Source organism: Nyctibius grandis, chromosome 32, assembly GCF_013368605.1.
Source record: "Nyctibius grandis isolate bNycGra1 chromosome 32, bNycGra1.pri, whole genome shotgun sequence".
NCBI classification, from domain to species: Eukaryota; Metazoa; Chordata; class Aves; order Nyctibiiformes; family Nyctibiidae; genus Nyctibius; species Nyctibius grandis.
In genome coordinates this window covers 3,747,445-3,764,733 of record NC_090689.1, presented here as the reverse complement: position 1 = coordinate 3,764,733, position 17,289 = coordinate 3,747,445, and the positions used below count along the sequence as shown (strand labels likewise).

At 56.3% G+C, this 17,289-nt stretch overlaps 1 protein-coding gene across 2 annotated transcripts in view; it reads right to left on the bottom strand.

Annotated features, from left to right (window-relative positions):
• Positions 1 to 6,717: 6,717 nt before the first annotated feature.
• Positions 6,718 to 17,289, bottom strand: part of EPHB1 (EPH receptor B1) — a 74,891-nt gene continuing 64,319 nt past the window's right edge. For both annotated transcript variants that reach the window (XM_068421192.1, XM_068421193.1), the window contains exons 14-17: positions 16,666 to 16,859; positions 16,054 to 16,209; positions 13,866 to 15,144; positions 6,718 to 7,059 (exon numbers count right to left, since the gene is read on the bottom strand). In XM_068421192.1, the coding sequence (XP_068277293.1) occupies positions 15,036 to 15,144; positions 16,054 to 16,209; positions 16,666 to 16,859 (459 nt within the window). In that variant the 3' untranslated portion in view covers positions 6,718 to 7,059; positions 13,866 to 15,035. The remainder of the gene's footprint in view (positions 7,060 to 13,865; positions 15,145 to 16,053; positions 16,210 to 16,665; positions 16,860 to 17,289) is intronic.

Here is a 17,289-nt window from a genome sequence, read left to right as displayed (position 1 = left end):
ACGAGGGACACCGCTTATCAGAGGAAGGGAAGGCGAGCGAGGTGACCACCGAGCATGTCTGAGCATCCACATTACAAGCGGGGTCTGTAAGGGGCAGGATCTGACATTTAACGTCTCTGTTTGTGAAGCGCTTGACATTCACGGTGGCAGGAGCGGCGCCGATCGGCAGCGAGGCCTTCTGGCTTCCTGGAGAGCACGTGCCCTGCTAAGAACAGCCTGGCTTTCCCTGGTGGCTAGCTGGCTCGTGCCTTACGCGAGCCCCTGTGGCGTCCCTGGGACATCCCACCCTCAGACTCCTGGAAAAGTCCCCTTATCCCCTTGTGCCTCAGCTTCCCTCCCCAGAAGATGGATCATCTACTCTGCTTGCAGGCTCTGCAGGACACGTACCACTCGGCCCAAGAGAGCCAGGTGTCGATCTTATCTGGGGCTCTGAGGAGCCATTATAAGAAAAATAAAAGTTCAGCACTCGTTCCTCTCGTGGCAAGCTGTGCCTTCCAGCAGGATGGATGGAAATGACTTGTTGTAAAAGGTGCCTCACCTGACAGCAGCTCAGCAATTGAAGTGGCAGAGGGGGAGGGAAACAATTAGTAGCTGGCATCTCAGGTAAGCCTATGCTCAGCAGAAGCTGGGGCCCTGGAACTAGATTTAATGCAGGACTCAGCTTGGACCAATGTGGTTGCCACCACTGGTGTGGGCACCTTGGTCCCCAGCAAGGAGTCCCAGGTCCTGGGAGGTGCCCAGCCTGTCTGCTCCCCAAGGGGATCTCCATTTGAAAGACAAGATGAACCTGGTGAGCAAAATAAACACACAGTGGGAATGCAGAAGATGGAGTAAGAGAGACCATCTATCACATAGGTGGAGCATCACTAGTGCTAACCCTCAGCTTCCCAGCCCCTCTGATCCTAAGGGTTCCTACAGGATTTCCACCCCTGGCAGACACTGCCCTGCCAGCTGGCTCCTCCTTCCCCATCCCCTTCCCCTCAACCCCACTCTCAACCCCACGCTGGCCTCCAGAGCCTCTGCTGACGTGTGGCTGGAGAGTGGTCTACAAGAGCAGATGTAAGTCGCAGGTGTGGTCCCCGACCCATCCCAGGCTTTACAAGGACAGTCCTGGCAAGGCTGGGCTCAGGAAGGCTGATGGCAAGATGAATTAGTATTGGCATGTGATAGTATTGGCACCACATGTGATTAGAAACATATTCCTGCCATGGTGTTAACATACTGCCCAGCCAGGAGAAAGGATGGTGATAGAGAAGGGAGCAGAGCCCAAGGTCCCCGGAGTACAGCACAGGTCCTGCTCTCTTGCCCATCCATCCAGCTGTATCTTCTCTTAATTACATTAAAATAACCCTCTCCCACCTCATTTTTTATTATTAGAAATGAACAGATTTAAAGCTTTTCCCCACAAATTATGGTTCACCTGAGTAGATAATTAAAAGACTATGAAGGAGATACATTTTTACGTGTAATTACGCCTACTTCTGCCGCTGTGTCGGGGCTTCAAAAATATTTGCAAAACAACTCAAAACTTTTATTTTGTCAGTGCAATAATTGCTGCTTGTCATGGCTATCAGTACAGGTATGTCTGCTCTAATGAGAGCAGCATTGCTGAGAGAGGGAGGGCAGGAGCTGGAGCTACAGAGCATCACGGGAGTGCTGGTGGCACAACAGCTGTGCACAGTGTGACACCAGGACAGCCAGAGCTCACCCAGAGCCCAGGCTCCAGCGGGGACAGCTTCAGGAAGGAGAAGGATGTTTGTTTGCATTTTATGGGGTGATCTGGGGGGATGGAGAGGAGGATTCTCATGCTCCTTCCGTGGACAGTACGAGGTTTGTTCCCCATCCATCACATCAGTGGGCGCGCACACACGGCCACATCTCCTCCACACGCTGCTGGATGCATCTGGTTGTGTTTGGCACACTGAAGGCTCAGTATAGAATCACAGAATGGTTTAGGTTGGAAGGGACCTTTAAAGGCCATCTAGTCCAACTCCCCTGCCATGGGCAGGGACATTTAAACTAGACCAGGTTGCTCAGAGCCCCATCCAACCTGGCCTTGAACACTGCCAGGGAGGGGGCAGCCACAGCCTCTTTGGGTAACCTGTGCCAATGTTTCACCACCCTCATCATAAAACATGTCTTATATCTAGTCTGAGTCTACCTTCTTCTAATTTAAAACCATTACACCTTGTCCTATTGCTGTAGGCCCTACTAAAATGCTCAGTAATAGCAGTGTGGGACCCAGCTGCCACCTCCATGGGCAGGCTCGTACCCCAGGCACACGGGGAAGAGGGGTAAATCACCCACTACGTGCAGGAGGCTCCTGGAGAGGAGCTGAATCCAGCCCTGTGTGTGGTGGTAGCACCCACACCTACATGTAGCAGCAGAGGTGCGTTTGTGTTCCTGCTGAGAACAGGCTGGAAATGCGTGTTTGCTGCTCCTCAGGAGGCTGCCTCTGATTCAGGGAATCACAGAATCATTTTGGTTGGAAAGGACCTTCAAGATCATCAATCCAACCGTTAACCCAGCATTGCCAAGGCCACCACTAACCCATGTCCCTCAGCACCACATCTACACGGCTTTTAAATCCCCCCAGGGATGGGGACTCCACCACTGCCCTGGGCAGCCTGTGCCAATGCTTGACAACCCTTTGGGTGAAGACATTTTCCCTGATCTCCAATCTAAACCTCCCCTGGCACAACTTGAGGCCGTTTCCTCTCATTCTATCACTTGTTACCTGGGAGAAGAGGCCGACCCCCCCCTCGCTACACCCTCCTTTCAGGCAGTTGTAGAGAGCGAGAAGGTCTCCCCTCAGCCTCCTTTTCTCCAGGCTAAACACCCCCAGGTCCCTCAGCCGCTCCTCATCACACTTGTGCTCCAGACCCTTCACCAGCTTCATTGCCCTTTTCTGGACTCGCTCCAGCACCTCAAGGTCTTTCTTGTAGTGAGGGGCCCAAAACTGCACCCAGGATTCAAGGTGCAGCCTCACCAGATGCAGCACTGGCCACCTCCTCCAGCAGAGGAGGCTCTTGGCTGCTGACACCTTGGTCTGGCTCAGCCCCAGGGAGGCCACAGCTCCCTCCTGGCACGACCCAGCACCCCACAGGCTGACACCCCCCAGCCCAGCACTGTGGGAGCAGGGTCGGCTCTCCCAGCCCCAAGCTGGTTCCTGGCTATCACACACATCACACCTCACTGATTAAATCCTCCCCAAGCCAAAACCAGTGCTGACCCAACACCTCCTGCCCCAGTGCATGCTGCTGCTCACCACACCCCTGGTCAGGTCAGCTGGGGCTTAGCAGGGGAGAAAAACTAAACAGAAGGGGCCCAGCAGAGAGCTGGGACATGCACAGGGAAGGAGACAAGAGCAGAGCACAGCAAAAAGCTGCTGACTCAGCACAGCGTGAGGGGACACCAACAGCTGGGGAAGGCGAGGAGCCTGGGGGTAGTGGGTGCACTGGAGGGCACCAAGGGTGGCAAATAGCATCTGTGGACCCTGGTGCAACTGAGAAAGTGGAGAAGAGGGGAGGGGAGCTTAATGCCTGCAGCAGCAAATGGGAACAGTGACCAGGCAAGGACAGGAGGCTCCTGAACCCTGGACAGACCTGAGCCTCCTGCCTGTGTCGGGGACAGCAGGTCCCAGATAAATAACCCTGCGGGTTTCTCTCTGACTTGTTGTCTCCATTTAGCCCACACCCAGGGCCAAACAACAACCAGTTGATCTATCACCCAAGACCCCTTCCCAGCTGAGAAAGGGAATTGGGAAAAGGAGGGAGACTCCTGGGTTGAAATTTAGACAGATTTAATAAAATAAGGAAACCAATATCAATGCTAATACAAAAGACAAAATTGTACTTACCTCATAGAGTGGTGGCAAGTCCCTCCAAGGCCAGCATCGGTTGAGAAGAGCAGAACAAAGAGCCCCACCTCCCCCCAAGCCCTCCCATTTATAGTGAACGAACATTAACGTTATAGAACACACCTGAGGGCCAGCCTGGGGCAGCTGCCCTGGATTTAGCTGCTAATGGCCTTGATCACCATCCCATGGCTGGCCACAAACTGAAACAAAATGTAACAGAAAAGTGATTCTATACATTTTATCCCCATGGAACCAGGACACTTGTCCTGGGGAAAAAAATCCCACGGTGGTGGATGAAGCTGCTGAGGTGGCTTTGTGCTTCATCTGGTTACGCTTGTTTTATGAAATCACGTGTGGGCTCTCTGGTGACCCTCACCCACCAACTCAGGAGCCGCTTTAAGAACAGGCTCGGCTGCCTCCCAGCAGAAACTGCACCCTCTTCTGCAGCAGTGAGGCAGACGGGCTTCCCCACGGTGGAGTCACCACAGGAGGTATCACACCCCTGTGTTTGCCCTGCCTCGACGTGCTGCTCACGGTGGGGTGACTCAGGAGTCACCCCGCTGCCGGCGAGGCAGGCAGGCTGGCACCGAGCTGGTGTGCCGGAGGAGCGGGGTAGTGAAATTTCTGGGAGCTGCTGCAGAGTAATCGGAGCCAACACGCCGCTTCCATTTGTCAAACCTGAGAGCCATGAAGGAAAGATTTTTCATCTCGAGAGCTGCTCTCCCTCCTGGCTCTGACAGCCGCCTGTGCCTATATTCAAAGCTCAGGCAAAGCTTTTTGGACTCCGTGTGGCCTTGGGAAATGACATCTCGTTCCAGCTGGGATGCAGGCAAAGCTGGTGACTGGTTACACCCCAGGGAAAAAAACAAAACCACGCAGGGGCCAGAGCCTGCAGCCCTATAAACCCGTACGAGCGAGGTGAGGCTCCATCGGGGACTGCCCCGGGACACCCCCCACAGCTCCCCGGGCTCCCGGCCCTCCTTCAGCCATCAGTCCCCAGGGCTCCTCCAGACCCTGTTAAAAGGCTATTCCCAGGCAAGCTACTCCAGGAACGTTAAGCACTGGCTGTTATGTCTTTTGCTTACTCAAGGGGCAAACCTTGGGGTGACCTGTGTAAGGGACGTACCCTCTCTGTGCCCCAAACCCCAGAGGAGTCCGGAAACATGAACATCCCTTTAAACCACACCAGTAGCCCATTAAATCAAGTATCTACTCAATTAAGGACGCACAAACAACATCAGCTCTGCCCATTTGCATCTTGCACGTCCCCAGACCTGCCACGAGGCTGGATTTCATGGCAGAGGCACTCTGCTTTCGCTTGTCAGGATGGGCTTGGTAAAGAAAAACCCCAAACACCCCAAAACCCAGTTCCTCTGGGCTTGCCATTCTCCCCGTGTACAAAGAGTGAGGCAAAGCTCGCTGTGTATCTGTGAGCCTGGGGCGGCAGAGTCCTGTCTGCAGGGACCTGGAGCCGTCACCATGAGCATGTTGAACTTACTTGCTCAAAAAATCCTCCAGCAAAAAACCCCAGCTCTTAATGACCCCAGAGACGCAGCATGAACTCAGGAAGATCTCTTGATAGCAGCCGTGAGAAAGCCCCGCATCAGCAATACCGCCGAGCTGAGAATTACAGGGCAGTGGAGACCTCAGGGATGGGCCAGCCCCACCTACACCTCAACCAGGGACACCTCCCTCCCTCTAAGATCACCCCAAAACCACAGGGCATGGGAAGCCCGTACCCCCCCACCTCAAAAGCTCTCCCAGGAGCAGCTCCTCTTTCTGAACCCCAAAGACCTGGGTGGCAGTTGCATATTTCTATATCTATCGATTTACAAAGGTTTCCCGTTTTAGCCCTCGTTGCTGGCTGGAGGAGGTTCCCTGTGGTGACCCAATGCTGGCATGACTGGAGCATCTCTGCTACGAGGAGAGGCTGAGGGAGCTGGGGCTGTTCAGCTGGAGAAGAGCAGACTGAGGGGGGATCTTATCAGTGCTTACAGATACCTCAGGGGGGGTGTCAAGGGAATGGGGCCAGACTCTTCTCAGCGGTGCCCAGCGACAGGACAAGGGGCAACGGCACAAACTGAAACATGGGAAGTTCCATCTGAATATGAGGAGGAACTTCTTTGCTGTGAGGGTGCCAGAGCCCTGGCACAGGCTGCCCAGGGAGGATGGGGAGTCTCCTTCTCTGGAGATATTCAAACCTGCCTGGACACGACCCTGTGCAACGTGCTCTGGGTGACCCTGCTTTGGTGGGGTTGGGCTGGATGATCTCCAGAGGTGCCTTCCAACCCCAGCCAGGCTGGGATTCTGTGGTTCTGTGATCCTATGGTCACCTACCCTCAGGTAGCATCACCTGGATGGGCTGCGTGGTCCCACCTGGATGAAACGCCTGAGCGTAACCAATGCAGAAGGAAGAATCCCTTTTCCTGCAAGCATTTACCGCAATCCCCCAGACCAGCAGGTTCAGGCAGAGCATCAGCCTCTTCCTCGACAGGCTCCAGCGAGGCTCAGGCAGTGAGGAGCCGCTGCGCTCCCCCAGCACGGACGGCGCTTCCATCCCAGTCAGCGCTTCCAGCGTGGCTTCCCGGAGCGATCGCACACGAGGGCTTTGAAACGTACTTTGTGGAAAAACCTGTGCCAACAAAAACTCCTTCCCCAGCTTCTTGCAGCGAGCTGCCTCCGATCAGGATCGCCGAGGATAAAGTCACTTCATTTACAACCCGGAGAGCCAAATCTGATAGAGATCAAAACTCGAGGTGAGGCAAGGAGCGATGGAACGCTGCCAGCTCCCCAAATGAATATTCGTGGTTAATATTTACCCAGCTCCGGGCTGGGAAGGGGGAGGAGAGGGATGGGGCTTATTTCATCATTTTTATTGAGTGCAATTTTCTCTTTAGTACAATATTCTCTGAAAGTTACTGTTACAAACTCCGACAATTTCAACACAATCAACAAATTGGGGAAGTGGGGGGGGAAGAAGGGCAAAAAAAAAAAAAGAAATTACAAGGGGTGAACTCTTTTACAGACATCTCACTGGTTATGTACAGGACAGGGGATGGCCGGCTGGCACGGGGGGGGGGTCGGGGCGCTGCGGGGACCTCTTGGCTCATCGTCTCGTGGGTGGGGGAGAGCGGTCCCTGGGGACGGGTGTCAGCCCCTCTGCGGCGCTGCTGCCTGGCTGCGACGCTGGCCTCGACACCCTGCAAGGGGAGAGGGAGGGAAAGGAGAGGGTGAGGATGAGCACGTCCCGCGCTCGGAGAGGCAGCACCTCGCCGTGAGCCCCGCCGGGCCCCCCCCCAGCCCCCAGCGAGACCCAAAGGCTTCCTACAGCAGATACAGCCTCGCAAAAGACAAAAAAAAAACCACAAGAAGCAGCGATTAATTAATATGCTGTCAGAAAAGTGATGGTTTCACTGAAAGCTCTCAATTTTTCCTCAGGGGAAAAAAAGAAGGAGCAGAAGAGACGCGTTTCTTTGTGAAGCCGAGGGGTTTTTGAGAGCAGAGGGTGAGGTTTGGTTTGGGGGCGGGAGGGTTCCTGCATCCCCCAGCACTGCAGATGCTTTTCTCCCCCCTCCCCCTGCGATACGAGCACCCCCAGGTCTGAAGCAGGAGCAAACCCACCCGGCCCCACGTAATGGCTTTTGCCCAAGTAACCAACCCACCCGTTTTCTCTCTGCCAGCGGGAAGCCAGCAGGTCTCCAAAGCAAAAGAGCAGCCCCAGGAGCACCTCCTTCCCACCCTGCGACCACGAAGCAGCAAACCCCCATCATTCAGCCACTCCAGAAAGGCAAAGACGCTTTTAATATACAATTACACCTCAGGAACACAAAGGCACCACATTAAATAACAAAGCGATCGACCGCTGCGTCCCTTCGCTCGGCCACCGAGAGCCGGGGCTCGCTGGCCTAACTCTTGCCGGGTGCCTCTGTGCCTCTCCGACGCTTTCAAAAAACAACCCCAGCTGTGTCTGACATTTCACTACTATTAAAATTCATCATTCTGTCCAATGAAAATATATATATATATATATTTTTTTTTTTTTTTTAAGCAAACCCAGGTGGTAATGAAATTTTATCTAGTAATTTAGTGTTGGGCAGAAAAAGGGGCATGGCAGAAAGGGTAAGAGAAATTGAGATTATCTTTATTCATGGGATTATCTGGGGTGCAGCAGGTGATGCTGAACACGATGCTGAGCCAGGCGGTGTAAATGAAGGTGGTGGCACCCCCGTCAGTGGGGTGACGGCGATTTATCCGGCCACATCAAAGCTGGAGCCGAGCGAGGGCTCCGGCCCTGGGCACTGCCCCCGGCTCCGCCACCGCCTTCCCCCCGGGGCCTTTCCCAGCTCCCTCGGCCGCAGCCGCCCGCCCCGCCGGCGGGGAAGGCGTTGGGGTTTTGTATTCCCCTCGGGAGCCCGCACCTTTTCCCTGGGGTGGTGGCTGCCAGCTCCAGCTCCCTTTGCCCTGGCAAAAGTGATCCGGGGGCAGCTACGGGCGATGTGGGCTGATCCCAAAGGATCGATCCCAAAGGGCCCGAGGGACAGGGCACAGAACCCCAGCCTGGCTGGGCTTGGAAGGCACCTCTGGAGATCATCCAGTCCAACCCCCTGCTCACCTTGCACCTCCCGCCGGCAGCCCCGCTCGGCGCTAATTACCATTGATAATTGCACTGATGGTGACTGTAATTTTCCTGCCCTCTCTCCCCCGCCTTCATCAAGGGTTCAATTGCTTAATGAGACCCCTGAGGATAATCATGGGGAGAAGCAGGTTCACCCCCGCCGCCACGGGAGAGCCGAGCAGGGACAGGCACAGGGAAAGCTGCCGAGCCTTGTTTACTTGGGGACACAGAGATAAATTCACTCCAATTAATTTTTTTAAGTGGATAGGTGTTAATCCCCCTAACACTTATCTAGAATTAACGCAGCCTTAAGCAGATTTTTGCCTAATCCACTTCCACGCCTGCCCCGAAAGGGCGCGGCTGGTTCCGGAATTCAGTTAATCCACTTAAAATTCAGGCAGTGGGTTCGTTCGGATTAACCTCCTCCAGCCAAAGCGAGTGGCCCTGGGACACCAGAATGCCAGCAGCTCTGACAACCCAGAAAGGCCCAGGTGAAGGGCACCATGGCCACCACAGGCAGATACATTCCCCTCCCCAGCACCAATCCGCTTCTCTGACATGACCCAAGAGACCAGATTTGATGCCATGGATGCTTACAGTCCCCAAAGGCGCGTGCCTGGCTCCCATCTCACGTCTCCTCCCACCACGCAAAGCACAGGAGGTCCTCTCCTGACCAGAGCAGCTGGGTCTGCTCCTCTTCCCACGCCAAGCCCAGGCATGGCAATGCAGCCCATCAGGGTCCAGCAACAGAGGGATGCGAGCCAACAGACCTCCCCCAAGCCACAGATGCAGATCCAAAACCCAAGGACATCAAAAATAGGAGAGTGCAACAAGCCAGCAGCTCTCGCCCCTCCCCAAGCCAGGTTTTGGAGGAGGCTGAGCTCACCTGGGACAGGCGCAGCCGTTCCCCCATGGCAGGGTTAGGCTTGGACTAGATGATCTTTCAAAGTCCCTTCCACCCCAAACCTTTCTATCAAAAACATAAGCTGAAACGGGAGCAGCGGAGAAACCGCTGATGGGGTGAAACAACTTGCCATGGGAGCCCCGTCGGTGTGGACTTCACCTCTCCTCTGTCATCGCTCCAGAAGTTTCTGGCTATTCCGAAACTGAGAGGAGACTGGGAGCCGCTGGAGAAGGTCTCCTTCAGGCTCTTTGAAAATAATCTGGAAGGCGCCCAAGCTGTAATTAGACCAGCATCCATCCCGGCAGGGTCCTTCGCAGCAGAGGCACCAAAGCAGAGGATGACACAGGCGTTAAATGACCCCCCGCAGCTCCTCGTGCAGCGGGGATGTGATGGGAGCAGGAGACGGGCAGCACCGGGGCGAGGGCACGGGCTGGATGCGAAGCCCTGGCCCCCACCGCCCACCTTTCCATCTGCGGGTGGCCTTGGAGCTGTGGTGCGTTCCCGAGAGCTTGAAAACCCGCCGCAGGGTCTGTAAATCCATTCCTCATCTTAAAAAAAACATCGATCCTTTTTTTTTTTAAAGTCAAATTCAATATTTAAGAGCAACGATTTCCGAGTGAACACGGAGCGGCTCAAACGTATCGGCAGCTTTTATGGATCAGAGGCAAAAGCCTTAACTCAGACCCTAACGTGTCTGTCCCCATCGCAAAACAACGGCGTTTGTGGCAGTGCAGGGAAAAAAAAACCTTCATCGGTGATGCCCGATGGTTTATCCCAGGCCAGGGCCAGCTGCGGTGCTCTGCTGGCTCCCACGGGGATGTCCTCGGCCGGCGGGCAGGGATGCGGGCAGCTTTACTGACAAGACCTCTGCAAACCAACCCCAAACCAACCCTTCCCTCCATCCCAATCAAAGAGCATCCTCCACACCGGCTCCTCAGGAGGGTGATCCTCCTCCATCGCCCCGCGGAGGAGCGGAGAAAGGAAGAGGAGATCCCACGGGGCTGAGCCCGGCACATGGGGAGCTCCCGGAGCAGAGATGGGGGAGAAGGGAAGGGGGACGGGGGGATAACAGCCCTGTTCTCTCCTGGGGGCCAGGGCTTTGAGCACACCAAAAGCTGACGGGTCAGAAACCACGGGCTGAGCTCGCTCTTATTTCAGCGCGAGCCCTGCTCTGACTTGCAGCAACATTTAAAATTAAATATACACAAGTGCTTTCAAAGAAGTGTTCATTGGAAGGGCATTAAATGGCATAAAATACACTCCTTTTTTTTCTTTTTTTCCCCTAGAAAGAGGCACATCATAACACCGTTAATACACGCTCCTCTCCCACGTGCCAAAGCTCGCTCCGGCTCCGGCCGCGCGAGCGGCTGAGCTCACCTACACGACGTCTCATTTTAATTCCTGCTACTGAGAAAGCTGCTGCCTTTCAATATTTTCATCAATATTTTCAAAATTTCATCAGGGATGGGGTTGGATAAAAGACATGCAAAGCTCGGGGGGAAACAATGCAGCTGAATTGCCGATGGGGATTTTTTTGGGGGGGAAGAGGGGAGCAACACCAGAGGACGCAGAGGGAGGAGGCAACGTGAAGCCTGTTGGCAACAGCCAGTCCAGACGTGACCGTCTTGCCCACCGATCCACACCGCGAGACCTTAGACCAAGCTCAGAGCAGGGGTTTTGTAGCAAAAAGTCCCTTTTTTCATGTAATGCTACATGCAAAAAAGACAAAGCCAACACAGACACACACAAAAACCCCTTACAAAGACACAAAAGGGCCGAGGGCTTTGCAGTTGCCATAGAAATGTAGAGAAGGAGCTGACAACCACAAAGCGTTTCCGTGGAAGGACGGGACCGGGGCGGGCTCACGTGAAGGCGACGTAGGCGAGCGGCTGCACCCATGTGCCGCTGCTGGGCACAGAGGTGGCCGTGGCCAAGCATCAGCTACGAGCGATGGCCTGGGTCCACCAGCTAAGGGCACCCCTCAGCACCAGGCAGATGAACCCACCAGGACCTCGTGTGATGGATGAACCCCACCTCGGAGAGGTCTGTGGAGTTAGTTCATTTCGAGCAGAAACACCTTTTCCTTCCTTTTATTTCTGTGCAAACCAAAACTTTGGGCAAAAAAATTTTTGAGCCATCCCTTCCCCTTAGGGATCAAAGAAAGGAACTCCAAGGCCAACCACAGCATGGACCAACAGACCCAAATCCACATCACTCCTCGGGCCACAAAAAAAAGCAGCAGGAGGTTCCAGGCAGAGCCTCCTGCCCCAGGTCCCACCGCTGCCTGCGGCTCCTGCCCCATCGCTGCACAAGGTAAAGCTGGAGCATCTCGACTGCTTCTCCATGACATCGCTGATGACCTGGACAGTGCAGCCACACGGCTATGGCCAAGCACCGGGGAGTGTCCTGTTGACCCAGAAAAGTGAATGTTGGCAGCAAGCCTTGACTCAGGAGGCACCTCTCCGATGGTGCCCTGCACCTCCTACCCCGGCAAAAGCCACCTCCTTGGTATCCAACGAAGGACAAGAAGGGCCAGTCCAAAGACACACAACCCTGCTGTCACAGCCAGGCAGGGACAACGCTGTCACTCCTGGACAGAATGGCTTTGGGGTTTGGAAGACTTATTATCCTTGGACTCACTCTGCTGACCCAGCACGAGGCAGAGATGCCACCCTCATGGCGAGGGCTGGTTAGAAGAGGTGGGATATGGGGATCACCTGCCGCAACACAGCCCAGGAGACGTCAGACGCTGGCCAGCTGGGGATGAGAGCAGGGTGGAAAGCCCAACAGCGCTGGCATCTCCAACAGGCACCGCCGCGGCCGCGTGTCATCTCTCGAGGGGACTTGCCACCCTGACCTCCTGCTGGTCTCCCTACGGGTGAGCTTAGGATGGTGCACGAAGCTTCCCTGGGGATGAGACTGGTCTGGAAGGCATCACCTCAGGGGCTGTCAGCATCCTCAGCCAGCCCCAGAGTGGGGAGGACGCCGAGGGGGGCCAGAGGACCATCTGCCTCGCAGGTCCTTGGGCCACACGCAGCAGGGGAGCGTAGAGGGGGAGTTTTGATGGTTAGCCTCTGTCGCTGTCATTCGTTTCTTTAAACGCCTTTAGCTTCCTTCTAATAAAAGACAAATCATGAAAAAAAAAACCCACAAAGGATCCTTCACCGCTGGCGACCATCAGCGCGGATTAGCATGCACGGCGCCCGCTCCATCTGCATGTTGTGTTCGGTGTGACAACATCCCGGAATACAGATTCGGGCCGCAAGTATCCCACGAGGAATCAGCGATCGTCTATCAGACAGGACGAGGAGCAGTCCCTGCTGTTGTAAACAAGGGGGGGGTTTCTCTGCCTCTTTCTCTGGGGGGAGTTCAGTGATTTGAAACAAGCTCATTCCTGCATCTTGTTAGTACCTGTTCTTCAGCAGAGCGGCGGGTCGTCCTCCTCGGGTGATGAAAGAGAGAGAATTGGAGGTGTGAGGAGCCCCCCATCATTAGGGTCCTTCATCTGCTGATGGTGTCAGCCTCCCGAACCAAGCACGTGCCCCCCATGGGACACACGGACATCCCCCCAGCGCCCCAATGGCCCCAGAACGGGGGACAAAACTCACACCCAGGACACGTGGACAGGCGCTGGCAGCACGCAGAGGAAGGGCTTGTCCCTTTGTGCTCAGTGGCTGCAAGCCAACCTGGTGAGGCATCTCCATGGCGTAGATGGATGTTGGGCAACCTGATGGTGCAGATGGATGTGGAGCAACCCCGTGGTGCGGATGGACCTGGGGCATCCCCACGGCAAAGATGGACAAGGGGAATAGAATCACAGAATCAACCAGGTTGGAAGAGCCCTCTGGGATCATCGAGTCCAACCGTTGCCCTGACACCACCCTGTCAACTAGACCATGGCACTAAGTGCCATGTCCAGTCTTTTCTTAAACCCCTCCAGAGATGGTGAATACCCACAGCAAGAGTGGACATGAGGCATCCTCATGGCACTGATGACCACGGGGCACCCCCACGGCGCAGATGGACACGTGAGGAGGACATAGGGTTTCTCCTACACGTATGAGCCACCGCGCCACCAAATCAGGGCAGGGACCGGCAGCCCCCGCGGCACGGCTGGGCCGCCCGCCCGCTCCCCTGCCACACGGGCGCTGCTTGCTGCCAGCAAGAGCACGGTGATGGATCGTTACGACTCGCACGCGACCGCCTAAGTAAAAGCCTCGTTAAGAGTTCATTCATTTCATCAGCTCTCGGCGTGGCCCGCGGAGGGAAGCTGGAGCGCCCGGTCTGACAACAGCCTGTGCAAACACTGACACGCATCCCATAATTTTAACTAGATCAATTTGCGGAGACCGACGGTGGAACAAAAAATAAACCCCAAATTAAACACGGGGAAATATTCCCTGGGAGAGGCTTTAAGGCAGCGAACAGAACAACACAGGGCAGGGCGGACGGATGGACAGAGAGGCACACGAGACACACGGACCTACCTCTGCAGCCACGAAACCCAAGTCTGTAAATCAATATCAAAATCCTCAGGTCCGCGAGATGGGGGAAAAATGTCCTCCGGAGCCATCTTCCGCGTCCGCCAGGCTCCAGGGGCCTCAGCAGTCTGTTTCCCAGCACATCTCTCCTCCTTCTCCAGCAGCCACCGACCCGGTCGCCACCCCGCAGCGGCTCCGTCCCGGCCTCCTCCTCCCCGCTCGCAGGATGCTCAGCGCTTGCTTCGCCGGCGGGCGCTTCCCTGCCACCTCCCCTGCTCCCGGGGGGGCTGCGGGCACAAACGCCCCCCCCAGTGCCCCCAGCCCGGGCTGGGAACCGGCCGGTGGTGATCCTCATTACGGACAAGCAGTGGGTCCACGGTAGGGTGACAAGGTACACAGGCGCACGAGCGCGCACACACATGGGAACACCTCGTTTGCCAAGATGGAGGTGGTTTGTTTTGTCTTTTTTAATCCTTTTTTTTTTTCCTTTTTGCAAAAAAAAAAACGCGAGCAAAAGAGAAAAAAAAAACCCCAACCCCAAGGTTTTCTATTGAAGGTACATCTCTTCTTCAATATGAAGACATTAAGTGGATTGAGTCGGATCCCCCATGCAGTGGTCAGCGAAGTCCTTTGGTAGTTGCCGGAGCAGCACGCGGGGAGGACGGCAGGGAGCTGCGGAGACGTCCGAGGACACTCCCACCCGGTCCGTGAGCAGGGAGGGAGGGAGGGAGGGCAGCAAAGGAAGGTGGTTTCTCCGGACGGGACGCTCCATCTCGTGCCTCTCCCTTCCCCAACAGCCCCTTCCTCCTCCTCCTCAGTTTTGACCACTGCTCACTGGTGGTGGGATTGGAGTCTGGTCTCTAGGGTTTGGGTTTGCTTCCCCAACGCACATTGGTTTGTCTTCATCGTTTTTTTTTGTGTTTGTTTTGTTTTTTAAATATATGATTTGTACATATTTATATGTATTTATATGCTGTTCCCCATGACATTGGTAAGTGTGCTTCTGTTGGTGAGGAACGGAAGTCACCAGTTCGAGGTGAGTCCCAGCAACGTCCTTCGGCTGCGGCAGTGGCACCTCTCCAACCGCTGCCCCGCGGCGCCCGTCAGTTCCTCCCCTCCCACCTCTGCCCCTCCGCTGCGTGCCCTCCCCGGCCCCTCCCCGTCAAACAAGGGACGTCATGCCATCGAGGTCGGAGACTGGCTCATCTGTACTCGCATGGACTGGACGCTGTTGAGGATCTTCTTCTGGTGCCCAGCCAAAGTCACCCCTATTCTCAGGAGGTCTCTGGAAGACAGATGGGGGAACATCAGTGGAGGGTTGGTGGACCTGTTTTGCTGTCTCTAAGTGAGGTGAGGGAGGGGATTCTGCCCCTCTGCTCTGCTCTTGTGAGACCCCCCCTGCAGTGCTGCGTCCAGCTCTGGGGCCCCCAACACAAGAAGGACACGGAGCTGTTGGAGCGAGTCCAGAGGAGGCCACGAAGATGCTCAGAGGGCTGGAGCCCCTCTGCTCTGGAGACAGGCTGAGAGAGTTGGGGCTGTTCAGCCTGGAGAAGAGAAGGCTCCAGGGAGACCTTCTAGCACCTTCCAGTGCCTGAAGGGGCTACAGGAAAGCAGGAGAGGGGCTTTTTACAAGGGCATGGAGTGACAGGATGAGGGGGAACGGTTTTAAACTGAAAGAGGGGAGATTCATATTAGATATTAGGAAGAAATTCTTTGCTGTGAGGGTGGTGAGACCCTGGCCCAGGTTGCCCAGAGAAGCTGTGGCTGCCCCCTCCCTGGCAGTGTTCAAGGCCAGGTTGGATGGGGCTTGGAGCAACCTGGTCTGGTGGAAGGTGTCCCTGCCCATGGCAGGAGGTTGGAACTAGATGATCTTTAAGGTCCCCTCCAACCCAAACCAGTCTGGGATTCTATGTAAGCTCAGCTGGTCCGTGCCTTTCAGCAGAAGAGCCACAGAGGCCCAAGCGCAGCCCCATGAGCATCACTGGGGGCGAGGTGGGACCGAGAGCACCCTGAGCCCCAGACGGCGAACGTGGCCACCTCCAGGCTCAGGGTGCTTCTGCTGACCGGTGTGATGAACACTCACACCCTTCCTTTGCAGGTGCCTTAAACTGACCTTCCCACCTCCCCGTAACCCCGCCCCGCCCCGGGCAGCACCCAGCACTCCCGCACAGCCCTGGCACGGCACCCAACTCACTCGGACGTCATCTGGGCAACGAGCTGCAGGGAGGTGAAGCCAGCGGTCAGGAAGCTGTCCCGATACTGGCTCATCTTCACGGCGCTCAGCCAGTCGTCTACTGAGGTAAAGGCAGTGAAGTCGGGGATGGAGCGGTCGAGGAGGGGCTGAGAAGGCCTGCAAGAGGACACGGCGCTGGGGACGAGCCCGGCCGGCACCGAGGGGCTGCCGCACACGAGCCCAGCCGGTGCTCCCCAATCCACCCCCCTGCACCCTTGTGCTCCCCCAGCACCGCCCGGCTCCCGGCACACCCGAGACATGGAAAGCCCCGAGGAAGGGCTGTCCCGTGGGAACCCCGCTCTGCCACCCAGCGCTGTGACCCCGCTGCGGGAGCCACGGGGACGGAGCAGACACCGCGCCCGTACGGTCACACGCCATAAAGGATCGATAGCGAAGAATTAGTGCTGCTGCTTGAGTGAAAACGACGTGTTCTTTGTCTGACCGTCAGGCAGAGCAAAGACAGAACCTGGCACACCATTTGTGAATCCCCGTCCTTGCCCCCCGGCAGCACAAGCCGCCCAGGGAGCCTCGGGGTGCTGCCGCAGAGCCCCCCCCGCGCGCCGCGGCACTCACACAGCGGTGATGGTAGCCACAGTTTTGAGGCTCGCCGGGTTGCGGATCATCTTGTCGAGGGTGTTGACGATGTCGGCGAAGCGCGGGCGCGTGTTGCGGTCCTTCTGCCAGCAGTCCAGCATGAGCTGGTGCAGGGCGGCGGGGCAGTCCATGGGCGGCGGGAGCCGGTAATCCTGCTCGATGGCGTTGATGACCTGCGGGGCAGCGGGGAGGGGGGACAGCGGCGAGTGAGGACGAGGGGCTCAGAGGTGTCACACAGGGAGAACCGCAGCGCCGAGCCGCGTGGCAGGCAGAGGAGGGGCAGGCAGTGCCGGGAAGGCGGCTGCCAGCCCACTTGATCATCAGCAAAGGGAGCAGGAGGAGACGCTGCCGGCTCCGACGGCGCCGGGGCTGGCAGAGGTTAATCTCCGCTCTGATGCTCCCCGCGCCGCAGTTCCTCCGGCACGGAGCTGCCACTCATTATCTCTGCACATCGCATAGCAGCACCGACTACCAAAGCTCTTTCCCCGCTCGTAAACCCTCTGAACATTTTCAAAGGCCCTGCAGCCTGCTGAAGTCCAATTACCAGCCCACTGGCTTTTCTTCCCAGTTCCCCTCCTTCCCCCCCTCTCGCTCGCCAGCCTG